General features: G+C 36.0%; 1 protein-coding gene across 1 annotated transcript in view; it reads left to right on the top strand.

Annotated features, from left to right (window-relative positions):
• LOC149803080 (neuronal acetylcholine receptor subunit alpha-4-like) overlaps positions 1–6,299 on the top strand; it is a 93,324-nt gene extending 87,025 nt beyond the window's left edge. The window contains exons 6-7 of the mRNA XM_089951337.1: positions 610–728; positions 2,622–6,299. Coding sequence (XP_089807463.1) covers positions 610–728; positions 2,622–3,077 — 575 coding nt within the window. The 3' untranslated portion in view covers positions 3,078–6,299. The remainder of the gene's footprint in view (positions 1–609; positions 729–2,621) is intronic.
• The last annotated feature ends 17,437 nt before the right edge of the window (positions 6,300–23,736 follow it).

The raw sequence follows: 23,736 nt of genomic DNA on the forward strand, positions 1-23,736 counted from the left end.
CGTGTGTTACACACACACACACACACACACGCATATATATGTGTGTGTATATATATATATATATATATATATATATATATATATATATATATATATATATATATATATATATATATATATATATATGTGTGTGTGTGTGTGTGTGTGTGTGTGTGTGTTTGTGTGTGAAATATAGATAATCAGTATGGGGACTAAGGCCAGTTACAGTCATATACAAAAACTATGGAATAAAGCTTTGTTTGGTGCTTATTTATCACAAAGATTGTTATATAAATGCGCACACACACACCTACACACACATATATATTTATATATATTGCCATAGCCAACCTGGTCATGGTCATGCGCTCGTCTCTCCTTCCCACAGGTCCAGGCTCAAAACTTGGATGGATCAGGTATTTCTACTTTCGAAATGACTTGCCTTGTTACTAGCATTTTACAGTCGTACGAATGTACTGAAGCAAATAAACCCTATTACTTGTCTTGCCACGTGTTAATGTCCTTGCACGTACACGACCTACATTCCTACGCAACTTGTTACTGACTCACTGACGGACTGGCATCATTTTAATGGAATCTAGGATAACGGTATCCAATATTCTTTTCCAGGAGCCTACTTTTGTTTGAGTATGGTAATGATAACCTTGTCATCTGTTTTGGCAACAGTGGTTGTCAACATGTTCTTCCGAGGAATACGAGTCAACAGAGTTCCAGCGTGGCTCAGACGGGTGAGTAGAAGTTCGGAATTCGTCAGGTACTTTTGTTGATTGTTAATTGTTTTCTTTCTTATGAAGTTATCCGATGTCGTAAATGTTTCAATAATATTCGGAATGGATAAAATATTATAATTATGTTTATTAGAACGAAAATCATTAGCAGAAATGCAAATATTGCTGAAAATGCAAGACATATTGTTTCTTCATTTTTATCAAGGAGAAGTTCAATTAATCGATGAGCAACAAAACCTTTCATATTGTATCGTTTACCTTGTTATATTGCTGCAGTTTTCAATTTTTATTTGTTTTCCTCCTTTTGTTTTTAAATCCATAAACACTTTGGACAAAACTGTTGTAATAGATTGGTCAAGGAAGGGTGTGAAATGGTGATATATTTACGATGTTTATTATGATGTACAACCCATTCAAGTCGGATGATGTTCAATGTTGAGCAAACTGAAAGGCAGGGATTAATTATACGCCTTATTTTAGTAGATAGTATTCTCTGCAACAACATGGAAGAAGGGGTGAAATTTGTATATGAAATTCTTCCACTTACCCAGCTTCATTTCCCAGCTCAAATGCTAATAATTCCAACGGAGTTTTCCATTTTAGGCTTAAAGAGTGACATGATCTTGATCTTCAAGCTGAATTCTTCCAGTAATTTAGGAATACTGTACAAAATAAACAACTGTTTTAAAAAGTACTCGAAACCTCCCAGCTATAGATATTAATATCACATTTTATTTCCTAATTAGCAGTCGACAATGGAAAGAGGCGTAGCTATGATATTTTGCGCCCGGGGACGAACTATAAAATTGGCGTCCCAGCCCCCTCCCCGTTTAATCACATTTTTGAATATTACCCTTGTTTACTTATTATAATGTAACGTTGTAAGCCTCATTTTGGTGCCCCTGTACCTTGGCGCCCGGGGACATATGTACCCCCCTGCCCCTCCTCCCAGCTACGCCTCTGACAATGGGTATCCACTGACTTATTTAATTCAACACCTATTTGCAAAATTCCTCTGCCTGTTAGTTGTTTGTTTGGCGTTCAAACCAGATCGATTCTTAACAATGGGGGGATCATTTAAAATAATTCCACGAAAGTATATGCAGGAGGATATTCTATTAATTTTGGGGATTTTTCAGTGCTTTAATAGGTTTCTATTATTAACGTTGCAATGTAAATGGCTGTAACTACCCTATGACGGGGCTTACATGATAGCTTGTCTGTTAGAATAATGCGTGTAGTTTCTACTAAAAGTGCTATAATATGTATCAGTCTAGACAAAGTGCTTTGACTTCGTTTTAATTTATAGAGTTTAAGGGAAAAATGAAAAGAAAATCTGTTTGGTATGGCCGTGATTGTCTTCCCTTAAAATATGGCAAATATTTTATTTTTAAAATAACATCATAAGGAATGATTTGATAAACTCTTTTGTTTTGCTCTTAAGAATTCATCATTATTCATATTATAACCGAAAACAACTATTTCCTGATATATTTCTTTGTAAGAGTGAAACAAAGGACTCCCTCGTATTACATACAATAGCATTCATTTATTTTCATTAATTTTAAGTCACTCAGCTTTGGATGCAATCAAAATTAAAGATAATTCATTTATCGTCAATATATACAAATAAATCTCAAGCACGTACATCTTGTTAAAGAGACATTTTATTCTCTTTAATGACGAAGAAATAAAATAAAGATTCGAAATTCTATGCATTGGAAATTAGAGACAAACGATCAATGTCAGTAGTTATTTCTAATGAGATATGTATAATTATTCAGATTTGGTATACTTTGCAATCAAGTTTGTCCGAGACTCGTGAAAAGTCAAGAGAGACTGAAATTCCTCTCAATGAGCACGTGAATGTCATGCAGTCTCGTCATTTTTCAGCTGATGATTGACTGGGTGGCCAGGGTTCTCATGATAAGGGATCAGTTTATGGACAAGGACGCAGAACAGCCCAAAAGAAATAATTGGGGCGTCAAGGTCACTGGTGAGAAACAATGCCGATATCAAGACCAGGACGTACGGTTTGCCAAGGTCTGCCTTCTGGATAACGGGAAGGATGAAAGGGTGACCGTGTCAACGTCCACAGACGAACACAACAGTGTGCAAGAAAACTGCGAAGAACGCGGTCTTCTAACAGCCAAGACACAACTGGCTGAAGACATTCGAATAATCAGAGAAATTCTGGAAAAGTACAAGGAAAAGAAAATGAAGGCTGAAATAAAAGATAAATGTGTTAGTGAATGGAAGATAATATCCTTGGTAACTGATCGTCTATTTTTCACTTTGTATGTCTGCGCAAATATCACTGGAGTACTTATTCTTTTCTTTGGCCAGTAGTGAACAAGTCATTTGGTGCACAAGGCCAGTAGTGTAAACGGAATGAAAATATATGAGGGTGATGTCAAACTTAAAACAGGAATAATTTGATTTCCTGACAAATTTTTAATCCAATGTCGGCAAATCATTACCGTCTAGTGAAAACTTAATATCAACTATATTTTCCTAAGCATCGTGAAATAGAAATCCAAAAGTGTATATCCTCTAATAAAGATACATTCGGCACACCTCACTCAGTTACATTCACCTTCGAAGATATTCAATAAATGTACAATGCTTGCAGGCCCCTTCATAAATTTATTCAATGCACTAGTATTTATATATTGTACAACTGATTGCATACATTGTTTTCTTTTTAAAAATTCTAAATATAAAGAAAGTTCGATTTATCAAAAGAATAAAAGTAAACTATTGCTCAAAGATATTGCAAAAGTAGGAAGTCAAATGAACAGCATTTTTGTTCACTGCAACAAACTTAAAACAATATACATTTCATTGGTCTTTCAATAGAAAGGCTAGCTTCATTTAAGAAATATATATGAATTTTAAATCTCTTATGGCCAATGTCGGTTGTAATGTTAACATTTATTTAGCTCATTCTCTGTTTTATGTCTCCTTTGAGTCAGCAAATCTATTTGAAAAACAAACTACCGAAATGACGGAGAACATGGCTTTCGCAAGCTACATCACTTTGATCCTGGCCAGTCATTCAGACAAATGAATGAACATCGTATGCACAACTAGAAGACTGGAAAATATAATTAACTCCCCATTCGGGCATAAAGTGTTATCACCTTTTTTCAGTAATCGGTTTGTTTTAGTTTTTAATAAAGATTATAAAGAAAATATTACCAGTCATGCAACAGAAGGGTAAGATGATAGCTGATCATAAAAGGGCAGTTGGATGATCCCTTACGTAATTTTATCATTTCAACAACAAACAATTATTTAATTCCCCAAAAGTAGCCAGAGTATTCTATATTTTGTTGTGTGAAATGTATCAACAGTAGTCAAATTGCTACAAAGGGTGAATGTCTATTGAATCTATAAAAAATATCCCTTCGTTACGGACTTACTAAATAGATATCCTGTAAGGTTTTTCATCGCTTATCCAGCTTCACATTTAATTTATGTCCCCCATTACTATTTTTCATTTAATTAAATTACGAACACTCGCTGAACTTACTTGCTTCACCATATTATTTGGCTTTCGCTCTGAGTGTTATTAATCGGTAAACACATTGTTTTTTTTATAGGATAAAACAAAGGACTTAGTGTAACATCAGCATAATCGAGACAAATGGAAAACAATTACGTCTCAAATACTTCGAACGAACAAGTAGAACCAGGCTTTATAAATGTACATTTGCCAATGACTGAAACACCGAATATCACGTGTCAGGAAACAAAACAAGAAATTAAATGTCCCTGTCTTGTTGGTTTCGGTATAATCTATAATTTATTGATTCTCTTTGGGGGAAAACATGAAGATTTGATCACCTACGAGGCTGAACAAAAAATCATATTTCTCACTAACAAGGGCAATACATGTATAACGGAATATGTTGAGACATGCATATGTTTCTGTGCAGTTTTTGTTTTCGGTCACGGTCGGGGATGGGAAAGGAGCGTTACTCTGCTGTTAAACAACTCGCCAGCAAAATAAAAGCTCCCTTCCATGTGTATCCCCTTTAGAGTTTAAGCCTGTTCTACGCAACCCGTGAAAATATGCCTGTCTTCATAAAGAAAGTATACTGAACAAAACTGGAAATAGTTCATGTATAAGGCAGCGGCAAGTGAGTCCCAGATATTGTTTTAAGGAAGAGGAACGTGGAAAACGAATGGGCCGATTTCCCACTAAGTCACTCGGTATGACATTGTTGGTAAAAACATAAAACCACAGTTACGGGAAAAAATGGTCAGCTGCTCATTTCACTGTATGCCTAAATTTAGCCTAGAATCCGACTAGACCAAGCACTAGAATAATTTCCATGCACAATATTTATTGATTGTTATTTTCATGGATGATTCGAAGGACCCAAAAGTACTTTATCTGCTTGAACCTTATTCTGACGCACAGTATGCTACCATTTAATGTAGTGGTCGCTTTTTTCTCAGTAATATATTGTATTTTGTTTTGAAATGGATCATGACTAAGAACATATACGTATCTGAGATGATATAAAAATAGTTTTAAATAGAGGATACGAATGAACAAAGAAGGAACAAGTCTATAAATAGTTCAAATTACCGCACATACTGTCTTACAAGTCGATTCAAAATGCACACTGCACATATCCAAATTTGTCGTCGCATAATTGGCTGGCAAATCTATGCTGTTGTTAGAAGCAATCAATAGAACTAACATCATACACGGTGTGATCTGCGGCAACATGATGCGATGGCAGGTCAGGATCTGTACTTTCTGAAGTTGGACCCGACTGATTAGTGAGTACATAATACACCTGACTATAATGAAAGTGATTTCCAAACGTGTACATTAAAAGCAAATAATACACTGTGAATTCTTGCATTCTCTAGTGTGCTTGTATCATCGTGGTTTGCTAAACTGACATCGGTACTTGAATTATTTGCCTAGGGAGGCGATCGTATTGTTTCCCTTGAACGATCATTTATCTTTCTTTCAGAAACATGAGTACAATGCCATACATTAGATACCAACAATTTAGGACGCAGTTGTACTGCAAGACTTATTCGTAGCGTAGCAACCGCCCTAGCGACCGCCGCAACTAAGGGTCCGGGGTGGAGGTGGCAGAATTTTTGGTTACGCCACTGTGACCTAATGGCTGCTTGTAAACGTTGTATAATACCGATAATATAAGCCGTTTATTTTAATGAAACATATATTTAATGAGTATTATTGTGATGATGAAGATGATGATGATGGTGACGATGACGATGATTGTTGTTATTGGAATGTTACCAAATATCGTCAAATTTATTTAGTAGTTTCTTCACTCTAATTCCATTTATTGAGTGGGTAGGGTGAGTGATATACACCATGATAATTCTATTGCTGTATCATTTGAATACGTATTTTGTTAATAGCTTTCTTAATTGTCACGTTTATATTATGCAATTTCATAGATAACTGCATCCATCAGGCGCCAGTGCAAACTGTCATTGCTTATTTATGTTAACTAACTTAGAATATGCTAATCTATGCATCTTTGACTTTCAATAATAAATCACCAGTTTTTACCTGCAAGTTTCCTTTTTTCATATAGCAGTTTGTATCGCCTGCCTGAGTACAGATTTAGTACGATTTGGTAAGAGTTTGGTATGATGACTGTGTGGGTACATGCATATAGCTAGGACATCCAGTACATTTGGACGATATGGATCACACTTGTGGGTGAAAATGGCATTAAATTACCTAGTTTTGAACTCGGTAAGTGACCTGATCTTAAAATACATAAGAGTGAGGGTTGAAATATTGATGACATTAGAAACAACGACGTTACTACGAATAACTTGGACGCAAACAAGTTTACGGACTTGGTACCCAAATATATGAGGATAGAGGTTGCTGACGTTATAAAGCAAAATCTGCATACCCTTAATAGTTTGGGTCTTTCTTCAATAAGTTAATAATTACTAAAGGTCCCTTTCATATTTTGTGACACTGTATTGTTCTCTTCAGCGTCTTAGTAATTCTGCTAGACCTAACATGAAACCTGCAGAGACTGATTTATTAGCACAACGCTTTAAAGTTTACGCCACCGATAATTTCTCTCCAGTGTGAGCTATATGTGCATCTCATTTCAGTCCAACCGCATAACCGTCTGAGTCATTAATTAGTTTATGTTTAGTCATTATGGGATTGCAGACTCCATGCAAGATTTAATGACCTCCGAAACTGCAAAGCTTGACAACGTACAAAAGCTACGCAACCCCCTGATTTGGCATGGGAAATACTCAAACGAGCTTGGGAATTTAAAACTTTTGCAAAACCGCATGTAAACACATTTTAACAAAGACTTTTACTCAGTACAAATTAAAATAGATTGACTTTAACAAGTCATGACAACACAGTACGTTCAGGGGCCATGTGATTGGAACTATTCTGTTGGACTTTTAACATACATACATATTTATCAAGCAAGCTGGACGGCGTACGGATAATATCCTAAACTGGATAATGCACAGTGCTCGGCATTATTACTGGTTATGACCTAATTCTTACAGTTTTGATATATATAACGTTCACTGTATTACACCTCAATGTTACAACTTGACACCTTGTACGATTCAATATAGTTTCTTTTTCTCTTCTTTTATGAAACCATCAAGAAGACACCCATGTTGTTCGATAGCGACTATATTTTCCGGCTAAAATAAGATGTATGGTGCTTGATTCACAAGCATCTACTAGCATTTGTAAACCAAAGGAAACTTAAGAGCTAATGGTAATACGAATTGGCCTAAGAGGTATAGTAAAATTTCGCATAAAGTACGTGAGGAGTTTAAAAGTATATATTATTGACTTAAAAAACTTTTTTTTTTACGGAAAATGTATTTATATGAGCTAAATTGGGAATTAAATATTCTATTTTACGCGCAAAAGGTCTCGGCATTGGGATAGTATTGAGATATTGCATTATAATTATCTTGCTGCATGAGGATTAATCAAGATGCAACGAACGTTACATTTTTCGCAAACATTGTGCCTTGTGTACAATGCACGTAGCATATGTCATCATGCCAGGTAAAGGGGGCTGCCATATTGGTCTTCCTCCAACCCAGTCCTTTGAAAGACAGTCATATAACATCCATACGTGTAACCCGACGGCTATCAAGCTTTCCATATTGAAAGTACAGTTGTGGTCGGTACTGGTAATAGCGAAGAGAATTACAAATTATTCATGAAATACATACTATAAAATGATTTGTATACTCGTTTATCTTTTACTTCTTGTTATCGCAACTTTCTCCGTATGGACGTTTTTAAGATTTAATTCGCCAAAGTTGATATCTTCGGGTATCATTTGTCTTTCAATCTTAATATCCGTCTAAAGGTAATAACATTACTCGTCATTAGCTACTTATTATAAATAAACCTGATATGTACGCATAAATGGGATGTATATTGAATTTAATTTAAAATCGGGGAGCTATTCTAGCTGTGGTATACATTTCCGCTAGTGTTTGAGAAGGCTCTTTCTGCAGAAGACTGTAAATCCAATTGATTAAAATACAATTTTGAACAAAATTACAAACTGATGAGGCCAGATATGTGAGCAGTTGCATACTTTTAAAGATAGTATTTTGCAGAATTCTGGTGGATGTCATGACCCTCGGTAATCGTGACTGTTGAACGAAGTGGTACTATTTAGGGGTTATACTTTACCGAGCGGTGTCAAGCCCTGGCCCGATTTCACTATGAGTCATAAGTATCCCTTGATTCCAGAGACTCACATACAACTTCTGTTGTAAATTGGAAAGTCCAGCGTGTCCATTCGATAATAAGTTTACTCTAATTAATACAAGATCACAGATCTCACAACTTCCCAATTGTCTATCAACTGCACATCTGCATGGTGTCTCTTCATTAACTTTACGTAATGCACCGTTAGCATTTCAGCCGTCAAACTATACAACTCCCACATGGAACTATATTTACTAGGTCACTTTAGGCCAGTCAAACCATGGTTTTAAGCCACATTTCGCCTGTAACTCTGAATCACATTTGCCACCATAACAACATAAACAACTAGATTTTAATAGGGACTATTGAACGACAGGGACACTCACGCAAACTCACTAGCACTTCACTCCGTGACGTTTGCTCCTAGTAACTGGTTAATTATTTCGGGCTGAGGAATATTTAAACAGGACCGAGTTCCCATAATCAAACAAGTAAGCACAAAAATCAAAATAAGAATTCCTTAAAACGGAGCGCTATTTTCTACACTCGATACCACAGTGTGTTGAATAGGCCCCGTATAAGGAAAGAACAGGTACTTGTTTGTACCACTAGTTATGTACATGTTTGTTGTGATCTAGTTAAATTGTTCTGTGCTTGTGATGACTGGTTATTTATGTTGTTTTGTGTATGACATTTAAATATTGTATAAATTAATTTGTATCGCTGTACAGTGTCGTCATTTGTAAAGATATGGGTACTATGGAAACCAGGATACAAGGAGTCAGTTAAATATGGCTGTTGGCCAACATAAAGGGAAAATATTAGACTAAGGTCATAGATTTCCCACATTTTGTCTTCAACCCATTATTAGAACTGCACAAAAAGTGGTTAGATTTAAACACAAGATTCAATAATTAATAAAGTTTAGAAAACTGATTACAAACTGTGGTACAAATAGATCGTTTAGCATGTACAAAAACGACAGATGAGCAGGTAATTTGTACCTTCCAAAATCTTCATTTTGGGGAACATCATAATGTTTGGGACTAAAATTATATCATCATGGTTATTATTACTATCAAAAATACACGGAACATTGTGTTATTGTTGTCATCATAAAACGCTGCTTATGGCCAATATAGGGCTTCATACTTTGTTTAGGAACTACTGTCTAGGTTGTTAAGGACTGGCTAGAATCCAATACGTGCAGAAAAACAGCTCATGTTCAATTTCTCTAAGTTTTATTCAAAATCCACGTCTTCTTGCCACTAAATCGATTGTTCATAAGTGTCAGTGGTATTTCATTTTACTACATACATACCCCATATTGCTGTACACTGCATATGAGTCTCAGGACGAAAAGGTATTAAATTGTTTTTTTAGTATGAGGTATTATTTCACACACTCACTGCTAAATGGTGTATAATACTTAACTGAAAGAATTGGGACATCAATGTTATCAAACGTTTTAGCCATTGCTTCACAATCAGAGTACCATCCCAACCCACCTGTGCTGAATTTTGTTTTACCAATAGAACTTAGAGATTAATCATTATTAACAATATAGAGCAAATATGGCTACATGAGTAAAGCCTGCAATCACCTTCGGTTGAGAGTTTGCGGTCACCTTACAAACAGGGAGAAAAATTATCACAAACGAAACTACACGATTGTCCATATATGCTGGATTTACGCTCGCTGTCATGTAGAGCAAAACCGGATTAAAGTGGTACGTTACCGATGAGCAATTTAATAAAACACACCTCACCTCACCAGTATATGGAAGTTGTCCTTCGCTTTGGACCAGCTGATCCACTTGCTCCACATATAATCCGGCCTTGCATGTATGTAGACAGCTATAGATATGTATCACTGATACTGAAAGAACTGTACATATATACTTACACTATCCTGTTATTCGTAATCTAATAGATAAACGGCCCTCAGTCGACATTCAATGGCCGTAAAATAGCCATGTGCTTGTTCCCTATGTGAAAGGTTGTTCTCGAGAAATGACTTAAAACAAATATAAAATAACTAATTGCATTAAAGACACACGGAAAGCACTACTTTAAAATGACAGAAGGATGAGGAAAACATGTTGGTTTAGATGTCAATAAAATTACTGTTACATGCATACTTTTCCACATTTTAATGATATATGCGTTTACAATTACATGCATACACACATATATGAGAAAAGAGTGTCATGTCACCCAATCGGTGCACAGTCTGCCAATACCTTAAGAGGGATGGCAAACGTTTGGTTTGCAAGTAACTTCATTCAGAAAAAGGTATGTCATGTTTTGAACCTGAAAGCAATTGCTGTCAGGTGCACACACTCCTACATTTTTCATATACACAAAACGTTGCATATACGTCTATACACACACACACACACACACACACACACACACACACACACACACATACATATATATATATATATATATATATATATATATATATATATATATATATATATATATACGGAAGCACCATATCTCAAAACCATTGTGCAGTATATCAACACCTTAAGTGGGCTGGCAAATGTTTGGTTTGTGAGTAACAATTAATTGTAACAACACATATGTTTGGGTAAAGAGTCACGATGATTCCTGTTCTGGGTGTCTTCTGTCTTAAAGGCTTTCTTACAGAGGATGTTCTTTAACTACTTTCTTGTGGATTCCAACACCCTCCCGATTAACCGTTTCCATATCCATTGAGCCTTTGTTTCGTAAGTATTTGGCTGATCCCAAGATTCTCGCGACCACTGTCGTCCTTGAAATTCATTGTGCGCATCAAGAACTCAGTCATATGTTGAAGATCCAATATTTACAAATCTCGAAGCAAGTCGTTTTAGATATGCTCTTTGCAATTCCTTTAGAATAATATCCGTTTATTTCATATTTTTGTATGCTTTTTCGTCTTTCATCTTGTCAAATTCTTGTAGTTTATGAACAAGGAACACCAAAAACTCTCTTTGAGTTATTTTTCTGGTCTATTCTCAACTTCTTTTGTGCACTCAGCTTGCTCCGTTTTACTTTTTGCCCACAGTTGGTAGACGTTACGGCATTTGTGTTTTGTATAACTTTCGAGATCGTGTTACTGCGCTCCACAAATCCGCAAGCAGGAGTATATTTATGGCATCTTTGTTATCCTAATCTTTTGCGATGCAGAACACGTGACTCAATTATCAGACCAGCATATACCTCTAAGCATATTATCTAAGGACAAAGTGTACCAAGTTGAGGTTGGTGTCTGCGAGTGTATTTGTGTTTTTCTAGCAGTACAGTTTTTTCTAAGTCTATCTTAGATGCGCTGGGGAAGTCTCCAGTGTCCATGTGTCATGCATTGCAGAGATACCAGAAGACAGCCTTACAGGAGGTTAGCCTCCTTCAATCGATACATAACGTCACCAGAATTATTTGGATACATATATCTGGCCAGAGTCATGGTCTGGAGTTAGTCACATGGATTTTTAAAGTGAACTAGAGAATAACACCATTTTAAACGAGGTAAGTGAGAGGTTTTGGTGGCAACGTGGATATAACTTTACTCGCAAGTACATATGTGTTAATTTAAATATTTATAAATTAACATTTTTTTTATTGTGGTCAGCGGCAAGAAGACTTCTGCTTGATCTGCAACATAATGTTTTACCACTATTTTAAAATTAAAGATAACAGTGCGGCACGTTCAAGTTTTAATGTACTGTTAAAAGAATGACAAACCTCCGTTTTTTATAACGATAAACAACTCAGGTAATCAAAGCATTATTTTTATTATCTTGTGAAGACAGGGCTGATCAAAAACAATTTCACCCACTTGTCCAGGACGAGTAATTTCCAAACAACTACTTGTCCCAACTTGTTACACAATTGTAATCACTTGCCAAGATTTTCTGATATGTAAGCGTTTAAATCTATAGAAATAATAATCGAAACAATGTGTGATGTAATTTACTTATTAAATGCATTTTCTAAAATATTGGTTGATACTACGCATTAACTACTTCGGGTATATATGTTTTAACTGCTACAATTGAAACAAAATACACGCGTACATGTCTTCCACCAGGACCAGTACTAAGTCGAGAGTAGATAGTTGTTTTTGTGTTAAAGTCCTCAAACACTAGTCAATTTGTTGAAATGTTCTTTAGAATTTCTGACGTCTGTTGATTCATAACTTCCTTAATGAAATCTTAATTAAGCTTCTTGAACTAACTTCTCATTCGCACTCAATAGTGGACAGGCTAATAATAAAAGCGATTTCTAACAGATTGCATAGCAGACTACGAAAAGTTTTGAGTCATGCTTATGGACAGATATATTGCAGATAGTTACTACATATTATTATAAAAGAAAATGTTCCAAGAATTCAAAAAGGTGGCTTCTGCGACTGCTATTATGGCATCATCTTCACTTTGAACTCTAAATAATGATGATGAATGCCAGGATGATCTTCCTTTTAGAAATTAACTTCAAGATGATTGAGAAATACCGGCAAGTCTTCAATCTGGTATTTCGCCAGAGCTGCCTTGTCATGACGAAAGTGCATGTCATCATCATCATCATCATCATCATCATCATCATTATCATCATTATCATCAACATCAATCCCGTAACCCAAGAGGTCGTTGGGGCACCACATATGACTTCACAACCAATTCTCTCCATCTATTTCTGTTCTCTACTTCTCTTTGGGAATCACAAAACTCCATGCCTGTCCACTCTTTATTATTGTTTTCCCACCTCTATTTCTGCCCACACCCTCTCACTGTGCCTTGTAAGATTATTTTTGCTAGTCCAGATGATCTTGAAACATGACCGTACCACTTTAGTTTGCGTTTTTCACAGTGGCCAAGAGGTCTTCATAGGGTCCAATGGCTCACTGGATCATGTCGTAGACCTCATTTATGGTTACATGGTCAATGTATGAGCTGCCCAACTTCTTGCAGCAGCATTTCATTTCGAAGGTTTGAATCTTGCTTTGTAGATCTTATGTGAGCATCCACGTTTCACAAGCATACAGACAAAAAGGATATAACAACAGAGCTCATCAGCTTTATTTTGGAACAAAGAGCAATGATGGATTCCTTCAATAATGGTCTCAACTTTGTTAATGCTGCTTTTGTCTGGGCAGTCCTGCAAAGGCGTTCTGGTGTGGAACCCTCATCTGTGGTAATTGATCCCAGGTACTTGAACTTGTGACTGTTTCCACTTCTGTCCACTTACCTTTGCTTTTGTAATTATTCTATTGGTGTTGTATGTCATCAGTTGTTTTTTTTTAGCGCTAATTTCCATTTCTTATGTTGTGGATGTTGCGTCGAGGCGCTAAAAAATGTCTGCTAGTTCTTTTTCATCTCCTGCTCAGCCATTAATATCATCTGCGATGCAAAGGTTGGTGCTTGCTCTTCAACCGATGCTGACAGTGTCCTCGTGGTCTTGTAGGATATCCTCCATGATCCTTTCCAGAAAAATGTTTAGGAATTTAGGTGACAGTTTACATCCCTGTCTGACTCCAACTGTTGCAAGGTACCAATTTTATTTTGCTGCCATTGGTACGAACAGCACTGGTGGCTTTGTCATAGAGGTTCTCAACAAAACGCACCAGGTTTAAGCTGATATTGTACTTCCTTATAGACCCCATAATGCCGTAAGCCACACTCCGTCCAAGACCTTCTTGAAATGTATAAAGACATGGTAAAGATTTTGCTGATGCTGTAAGTATTTTTCGTAAGGGAGTCTGAGATTGTAGATTTGTTATGTGGTGCTCCTTCATGCTCGGAGGTCTGCCTGCTCTTCAGCAATAATTTTCTCTACTTGAGCCTTTAGCCTGTCGAGAAGTATCTTCAGCATGACTTTCCTAGGATGGCTGATCAGACTGATGGTTCTGTGGTTTTGGCATATGTTTCCCTTCACGGGGAGCACGATGACCAAAGATTGAGTCTATGTGGTGGGCCATTCTCCTGTCTGCCATATCTTGCTGCAGATTGTTGTTTACACTGTGGCTGTCCTTTCTCCTCCTCCTTGCATGAGCTCTGCTGGTATTTTGTAAATGCCAGCTGAGTTTCCTTTATTCAGTGACCTAACTGCAGTCGCTACTTCCTCGCGAAAAATGGGAAAATGGGGCTGTCACCGATTATTTCTGCCTAAGGGCAATATAATAATGTTGGATCTCTTTGGGTCTCACGATTTTACAATTAGAGAGGTATTCTGTAGTTTTCTATTGTTTCATGTTGTTAAATCTTATACCATTTGATGTGCCTTGTTGTTGTTGTTTCTGCTCAGACATTCTTCGATTTAACAGCAGTCATTTGTCTTTCTCGTGTTTTTTCCTGGTAATATTGTGTATCTTTCTATAATTTTCCCTCCTTCATTATATCTTATTCCCTTATTTTAGTTTGCTTCTTTTGTCACATAGTTCAAGGACATATGTTGTGACCCTGGTTTCTTTTGTTCGACGATGTTTGCAAATCGTCTTGCTGGATGTGGCAGTCAAATCTGTGCGGAATATGGTTGTTAAGGACTTTATGTCGGTGTCTTGGTTGCCCAGGGTTAATAGAGGTGCACATTTACCACAAATCATTTGGAAGGCTTCTGCGACTTTTGGATGTTTCAATTTTTCAAGCTCAAATATGATTCTTGGCTGGTTATGCTTTCTGAGACCTTAACGTGGTCATTAATTAATCATGATCACTTTCAATATTTATTCCTCCGAAACTTGGTGTTCTGACGATATTCTATCCTGTGCTGAATCGTCTTTTCATTACGATCTTATTCTGGTTGTGATTCTGTCCATCTGGACTGTGCTAGGTCCATCTTCTAGATGCTTAGTCAATGACAAATACACTGGTGGAATTTCCAACCTGTGCCTGTTTGGGATATTGTTTACGATAACTACTATATTTTCTTCTAAGTCAATAAATTCAAGGTAAGGATAACAAACAACCCAATGAAACTGAAAATTATCTGTCTTTTATTTATGTCATATTTGACATTTTTTGCTGCCACAAATTCAGGCTTTCGTCTTTTTGAGCAATTGTTACTTAATACTCAGTAACATTATTACGTTTTTTCTCTCCACTTTCACGTCAATTATCCGTTTTAAATTTTTCTTATTACCATCCTTGCGAAATTAAATTTAGCAATCTCTTTTCATGCACAAAGTATATATTTGTTCGCCTGACAACCACTTTTGATGTGATCATAACATACATTTTCTCGTTGAATACGAACAGAGAGAGAGAGAGAGAGATCGAGAGATCATTAATTAGAGTTATTTTATCTAGTTGTAAGTTAATTCTCTGTATAATCGATTAAAACTTCTCAAGAGCCATTACTGTCATTTAATCAGTTCACAAAGGAAACTATCACTAAAGTCGCTTGCGTTCATTTCATTAAGTTAATTACACTTACTCTTTGGATTAAAATCAAGAGTGAGCCGTTGGTGAGGATCTGGTTTGCGTAAACACGGTAGAACAAAGCCGCTTGAAACACTGCCAATTGTTTATACCAGCTTTGTTTTGTTTGGCGTATTTGGATTTGGTCGCTTGGATGAAAATGCAGTCAAGCGGTAACAGAGCATGCGTACATGAACCAGTCACATGAACTAGTTATCCAATGACCATCGTTAAATATGAAACAGGATGTAAATGTATACACGAAAGGCGTGGAATCAAGTGTTCAGTACACCTTAAGGGCATGAATGGCTAGATAAATGTAGATAAAGTGATTAAAGCATACAAATATGTGCATTCCCGACATTTTAAATATAGAAAAAAGCACTTGTCCCGGAAAAACGCTTTCTAAAAAGTTTCTTTCCCGACTTGGAAAATTAGCAGCCCTGGACGTCGGGCAATGGGATTTGATCAGCCCTGGAATATGTTTTAAAAACACCAATTTTGCAAAAGCATTCCAAATATATGAACATTTATTTATTTATGTATTTTTTATTTATGTATTTATTTTATTTACTTGCTTGAAAGCCAATAACAGAACTATTTCGTATGTGCAGAAATCAGGAACCCGTTCACAGCAAATTGTTAAAACATACCAGGTGGTTCTACATTGGATTGAAAGAAAAATGGACGAAGAGTGAGAAAAACCGACGCTTTAAAACGTGGAGATTTTATTAAATATACGTGTACCTGACGGTTTCGCTGTAATGAATTAAATTAAATATTGTATTACGTTTCATTTTACCAATTCATGTTTTAAGTTATGACTATTTGTATCGCTGTGTGAAAGTAATAGAATCAATCATATGCATCGGGATAGACTTTGAAAATGTTTTGTAGAAGTGCAGATTGTGTCCAAAAAATGTACTTTTCAAATTTCCGTAAAAGAGCATAGTTATCAACAGGTAAAAGTATTAATTGGGCTTAAATATTAATTTCTTTAAGACAGAACACAGAAATAATTCTTTTTGTCTGCTCACATAATTGTTAAGGAATGTGTGCAATAATATTGAATTTTGGTGCGTTACTTTGTTCCATTCTACTCAATGACCTCATGTACACTGCGATGATGTTTTTCTTTTGTCTGTTTCTTATTCAGCATTTCATGCCATGGATTAAAATGGTGGCTGGGGTTTCAATTTTTGCAATTTTTTAAAATTTCGATTCTCTATTTATTCTGAAAGATATCATATCATTCATTTATGGACAAAGTACTCACAGGAGTTTAGAATTCTAGTTTGGGTCACTGTGGGATCTATGAGAATTTAACATTAGTGTTTGGGTCACTATGGGATCTATGAGAATTTAACATTAGTGTTTGGGTCACTGTGGGATCTATGAGAATTTAACATTACTGTTTGGGTCACTATGGGGGCAACGGTTAACCTAGTGGTTTAAGGCAATCGCCTTCAGAGATCATTGATATCACACCTCTGTCCGTGTGGGTTTGAGTCTCGGCTCAGCCGACGTGGTTGTGTGATAAAGCTTGCCAGTAGCTTTCCGTGGATCGGTGGTTCTTCCCGGGGTTCTTCCTCCACCAAATATACTGGCTGTAATGTATAGCCTAACATGTGCGGACAAATAGCGTTAAATCTACAATCCAAAACTTGCGCCAGTATGGAGTAGGAACTAAACAGGAGGTTTAGGAGCCTATGCCAATCGAACATAACGTTCGGGTTGGTATGGAGTCTACTTAGAATGTAATGGTACGGATAGGACAGAATAGCACCCTATGTAAATCTAATAAGGCTGATGAGTCACAGGGGCCGAATGGAAATTTAACATCAGAGACATGAACAACGCTCAAATTCACTTTTATGTGTCCATTGAAGATTCATTTTTAGGAAGTGTCTGTCTTTTTTTGTTTTAAACTTTTTGTACCCGGGTCAGAAAGTGATGGAACAGACTACCAAATATTAAAGCAACAAACTAATACAAAAATGACTGCACGGTTAAGAATGGGACAGATAAAGAGAAATGCTCTTAACTGCTGACTACGATCAGAACTAAATTCACTATTTTTGTCGTTATTTCATACATTTTGATACATTTGTCAAACAAGGTTACAAGTTATACATCTGCCTTGATGTGTAAGTTCTTTTCCTACCAAAGGAAAATTATAGGATTTAAAAACTCCAATATAAACATATTCGTAATAATTTAGAATAATGGGTGATGAGCGACTATCACTGTAACGACATTAATTTTAGTCGTAGCTGCGTACTAAACTGTAGAGAAGGGGTACGATATGTTAACATGACGAACACAGTTATTCATTAAATCCATCATTCACACCCACAAAATATACATATTGAATAGGGAATACTGCTTGCCATACAGTCCGGCAAAGTCAACGTCTGAAAACCAACAAATAAATATATAAGAAAGAGGAAAAGGGGGAAGGGACATAAGGGTATTTTCATGCAAACACAGTCGCTCAATGACACGAACACGTTGATAAGGGAGTAAAGGTGATCGGCTGACATTTGCAAAGAAGCAAAATATTTCAGTAACCAACATTCACATTTAAAAGGCATCCTCTTGAAAGAAAGGACTTTGATATGATGACCGTTATGCATGCTTACAAATGCACATATCCGCTCTTATAAACAAAAAACTCATTCTTATAAGCTAACACATTTCACTGAACGGCGCAACCATCTTACGCTGGGCATTAAGTGGTTGATGTTGAAACGATTTATAGTTAATGTCACACGGGTAATGTAGGCATTGAACACCGATTATTTCAGTAAGTGATGTCATTTACAGAATTTGATCCTGCATAACTTTAAGTGGCAAGTATTCACTTTATTTGGATTCTTATCCATCCACATTCCTTTGGAAGGTCGTTATTCCGACGCCCGAGAAGTGCACGTCCACATGGAAGAAATGAGCTCGATAAAGAAGGAAGAACAATTTTGTTGCAAAGGTGTTCTCTGCACAGAATGTCTATATATATATATATATATATATATATATATATATATATATATATATATATATATATATATATATATATATATATATATATATATATATATATATAGCCATTAAAAGATAAAACACTACTATCGCTATGACATTAACCACATTATTTCTCACTAGAAAATCATTTTCCTCAAACAGTGAGTTCTCTAATTGAAATCACCTGTTTTCATCTTTCTCGAGTATTCAACTTGAGGTCGGAACAAAACAAATAAGAAAAGCAGATGAGATTACTAACAAGGTTTCTTATGGATAGTTACAATATTTTTTTTTATCAAAGATCTTTCATCGAGATAAACGTAGGAAAGTCTATCAATTTGCCGCGTCGATCGACAGAGCTCCCCAATTTAATGTTGACGCACTTCCTTATAGTGTTCATGGTCAAACTATAAAAGCTGTTGTTCATCAATTCAAGTCAGTTGTTGCAAAGTTCGATTATTAGTTTTGAAGTCTTTAGCCAGCATGACTGTTCAAACCGGAGCATGATATGGATTTCTTCTAATCTTATACTTACATTAAGATATCGTTGAAGATTGATGTAGTGGACGACGTATTTTTTTAACGAAGTAGAATCTGTTTGAGTACGCTGCAGCCACCACAAAGGCTTGCATTGGAGACCTTGAGTGCGCTTGCCCATTGTGTAATTATTTACTGTCATACATCCTGGCGCCAGGGGATAATCGTTGTAAAGGTAAGGCAACTCAGCAGGATACTCAAGATCAACATATAAAATATATCTAGTATCACCATCGCGAGTCAAAGTTGATCGGTAAATTATTTCGGGTTCATCCACAAGAACTTGCCACTTTGCATCTTCTGTAACATCACTCACTGATAAGGAATATTGGAGGAATACCAGACGACGTGTTTTGATTCTTTGGTGAAATCTTAACTTGTCATGATCTTGTGGTTCGCGGAAGAGTGTCTTTGCGCGATCACAAAGATAGCTCCTCAGATACCTTTCTCGATGAAGTTGAAAATGAAAAAATGTACGGGTTACTAAAGTTTTATTTCCACTGTTTTTAAGAGATGGGTCCCATTAAAGACTGGGCTCGAGTAATACCAACATGAATCAAGACCGTAATAGATTAAGCAAAGTCCACGACAATTCTAAAATACGTCATTGAGCAATTGCTTGTCAGATTTAAGATAATGTTCATGTTACTAACCCATGGCCCTGATCTCAAATGATTTCCACACTAAAGTCGCTTAGTCAAAGTCAGTACTATATAAAGCCTCGTTAGATGGTAGATCTATTTCAACAAACCTAGTTCAATCATAAGGGTTCGAGCTACATAGCCGTGTGAGTCGTTGTTATATTTCTGAGCAGATCTCTGATACGTTCAAAAACTGCATGTTGTCGATGAAATGCATATGACCGATAGAAAAGCACATTCACTTCTCGATATTGTTTGTGATACACGTAATCTTCTCATAAAACATTCTTAAATAATGTTCGAACATATCCGCGCAGACTGTACAACACGAAAGATATACAACTGAGTTTCCTGAAGTTAAGAATGCAGATGTTGCGGAATGCTCCTCTATATATTAATGTAAAATGATAAAGGTAATGTACACGACCTTGTTCTAGTGGTTGTCCGAAGATCTAGCAATCAGTTGCTCGTGTAAAAGCCAGGCTATCAAACAATAAAAGCCATCAGTGTGGTTTAGGCTGTCCACTTCCTTTCTTCGAGTGGTATATTTTTGATAAAGTCCTTGACGCAATCTTTTCCTCCGTAAAGTCTGACGGACTTATTGTACTTGTTATTTGCGCTTACTGCCTTGAATAAATCGCCACAGGGCACATGTTGATATGCTCCATTTGAAAAAAATCATGTGGTCATGGTCAGTTGGTGGGTGAATCAATGTATGCGTAAATCACCTTTAGCTATTACTTATTTAATCTTAGCTGCTGCTGTTGCCATTTGTTACATTTATGAGTAACATATTTTAATACTGCCACCGGGTTTTAATGTAAAAATTGTAACATCATTTTATATGTTCTTCCGAAACTAGAATAGTGCTTTTACCAAATAGTATGTCGTTGATTATCACAGAAGAAGGGAAGATTTTATTTTATGTTGTTGATTCACTGCCTAAGCAGCACGTTGACTGATAACGTCTTATCATACAAAAACGTCAATGCTCGTCTGCAAATTGATGTTGTATTCTACAATAGTATCCAGTTTTATTACCGTGTCAATGGGTAACGAAAAGACACCGTCACCACCAAAACCATAATTCAATTTTACTATTGAATATATCACATCTTAATCATAATGTTTTCTTTTGTATCGTACCAATACTTTTGAACAGAAGGAGTGATATATGTTTTGCTTTGAACCTTTGCTGATTTTATGCGATCTTATGCTTTGATTCAGTCTAGATATTCCTCAGCTAACATATCATTACCATCCTGAAGACAGAAGTATGTCCTGGTTGTGGGCTCTTCTTTGTCTGTCAAAGAAACCATTTCATCAGCTGTCAGTGTTCTCCATTATTCACCGGTACCCACCCGATAGTTGTGTATCTAAACAGGTACCACAGTGGCAGGAATAAACACAGCCAAACCCAATTGAACAATTCAATGTTCTTCTTTTCGTTCATTAGCTGTAAAGTATTTGTTTTGTTTTCTTGATTATCACTAGTCATCATGTGGTGGAATTAAAGGAAAATTCTTGTATGTCACATTTTGTTTCATATCAATGTTATGTTTTGCTTTGAATGCATATCAATCGGGTAAAGCTATATTCACTCAGACAGAGGTATTCTCACTGAAGATACACATAACATTTGTATACTGATTTAACTAATTCCGATATGTCTTTGTCTATTGATGTATTGCTATCCGTATTGTCCAGAAAAATATTCTGGCAACAGTTTATATCAAGCTGCGATCTGTATCTTCATATATAGTCGTATAATGTATAGTTTGTAAAATATTGAATGACATGCATACAAAAAAAAAATGGTTCAGTGTGGTAAACCTGTTAATTCCTTAAGTAAGTCTGCAACATCGGCAATATTGTAGCGTTAACCTGAATTTCTTGAAATGGTTACGTTGTTCTGCTGGACAGTGTTTTTTTTTTTCTCCTTCTAAACTCTGATGTAAATTGATTCTAGATAAAGGATAGCTGTTAAGGACCTACATTTTAAATTTGAGACTTGGCATGAAACTGTCTTTGTCTTCTATTTACTACTTTGCCGCATTCAAATATTTTCTCTGTTGGCTTTGCACTATAATCTGTTAATTTCTTCATTGGTATTACCAAATTGACCTCGTTTCTTTAACAACATATTTACATCCATGATATTTTATATTTCTTGTTATCATTCCCTATATTCCTTTATCCCTTTTGCTTGTGTACGATTTTACAACAGATTGCACCATTAATTTGCTTGTGTACGATTTTACAACAGATTGCACCATTAATTTGCTTGTGTACGATTTTACAACAGATTGCACCATTAATTTGCTTGTGTACGATTTTACAACAGATTGCACCATTAATTTGGTCTGAATTCAGTTACTATCGAATGAAGTTTCTGTGACGAGTAGATACTCAAAATCTACATAAACACATTCAGCCAAAGCTATCCTGGTTGTGCATACTATCTTAACATTTAAAACTGATTTTGGTCAATGTTGTGGTAATTCTTCGTTGTTGTTATGTTCTTTGGATGGATTAAAACTGAAAATATTGTATCCAGAAACAAGAACGCATATTTGCTTGAGTAGTTATGTGGAACGCAGCTATACATTATATGAATGAAATTTGAATGAGGTGTAAATGTTCTAATGTATTATTCGTTATCACCTGGACCAGCTTGCAGTCTTTGTCATCATTTTTGTTTTCTCGACTTCAGATGTTTTAATATTGTATCATTGTATTTCTTTTGTGATATCAACCATCATCCAGGTGGGTATTACCTACATTTTCGTTGCCTTATTACTCATTATTTAGTTAATTATTTGTATTACATGAATGTGTCTCTGTGTACACGTGATATTTAAAGAGTTATGTATATTTAGTACGCGGCACAACCATTTTTCTTACTTAGTTAACAGCAAATCAGTGCATCCCATCAAATTATTCTCCATGCATATCTATACATTATTTTCAGTCTGATGATCTAATTATAAATTGTCAGTTCGTATTTGCTTTTTAATACGTTGCTCATTAACCTGAAAACTGCACTTCAAATCGTCAGCCCCTCAGCAAATATTTGGTTACCGGAATCAAAAAATCACTTGGATCTAAATCAGGGCGGTATGGAGAATGTGGTAAATTTGGATGCTGTACTCCTTCGGGAGGTCTGTCATGATGGCTTCAGTCAGGATCAGGTATGGTCACCTGGGTGACTTGGCCTTTTGTTTGGAAAAAATACACATTCAATTCTCTTGACAGTACAACTAAGTCGAGCGATTTGTGGTCTCTGCTCGTTATCTCGAATCTTTATTACTTGGTCTTGATTCGCGATCAAATGATGTATATATATTTCTTCTCCTGTTACAATTTCATTCAAACGTGTCTGGTTAATATTTACATATTTGGCGAGAAGCTCTGTGCGAATTTCAACCTGAGCCCGTTTTTGATCAACCATAAACAAATGCTGGACCGACCTTCCACTAACGTTTTTTGAGCTTCAAAATAATTCTTCATTATCTTTATAAATTAAACAGCTGGCGAATAAATGATCGTGATTAATAGAAATACCTTCCACTATGTATCGGGCGTCATCATCACTTGCCCCTCTATGCATGCCGCAATCTCTTTCACTAGTTGCAGATAACATTTTTAGCACATTTGGTCATTTGT

The sequence above is a fragment of the Sinohyriopsis cumingii genome, chromosome 3, assembly GCF_028554795.1.
Source record: "Sinohyriopsis cumingii isolate HCF-2022 chromosome 3, ASM2855479v2, whole genome shotgun sequence".
Taxonomy (NCBI): Eukaryota; Metazoa; Mollusca; class Bivalvia; order Unionida; family Unionidae; genus Sinohyriopsis; species Sinohyriopsis cumingii.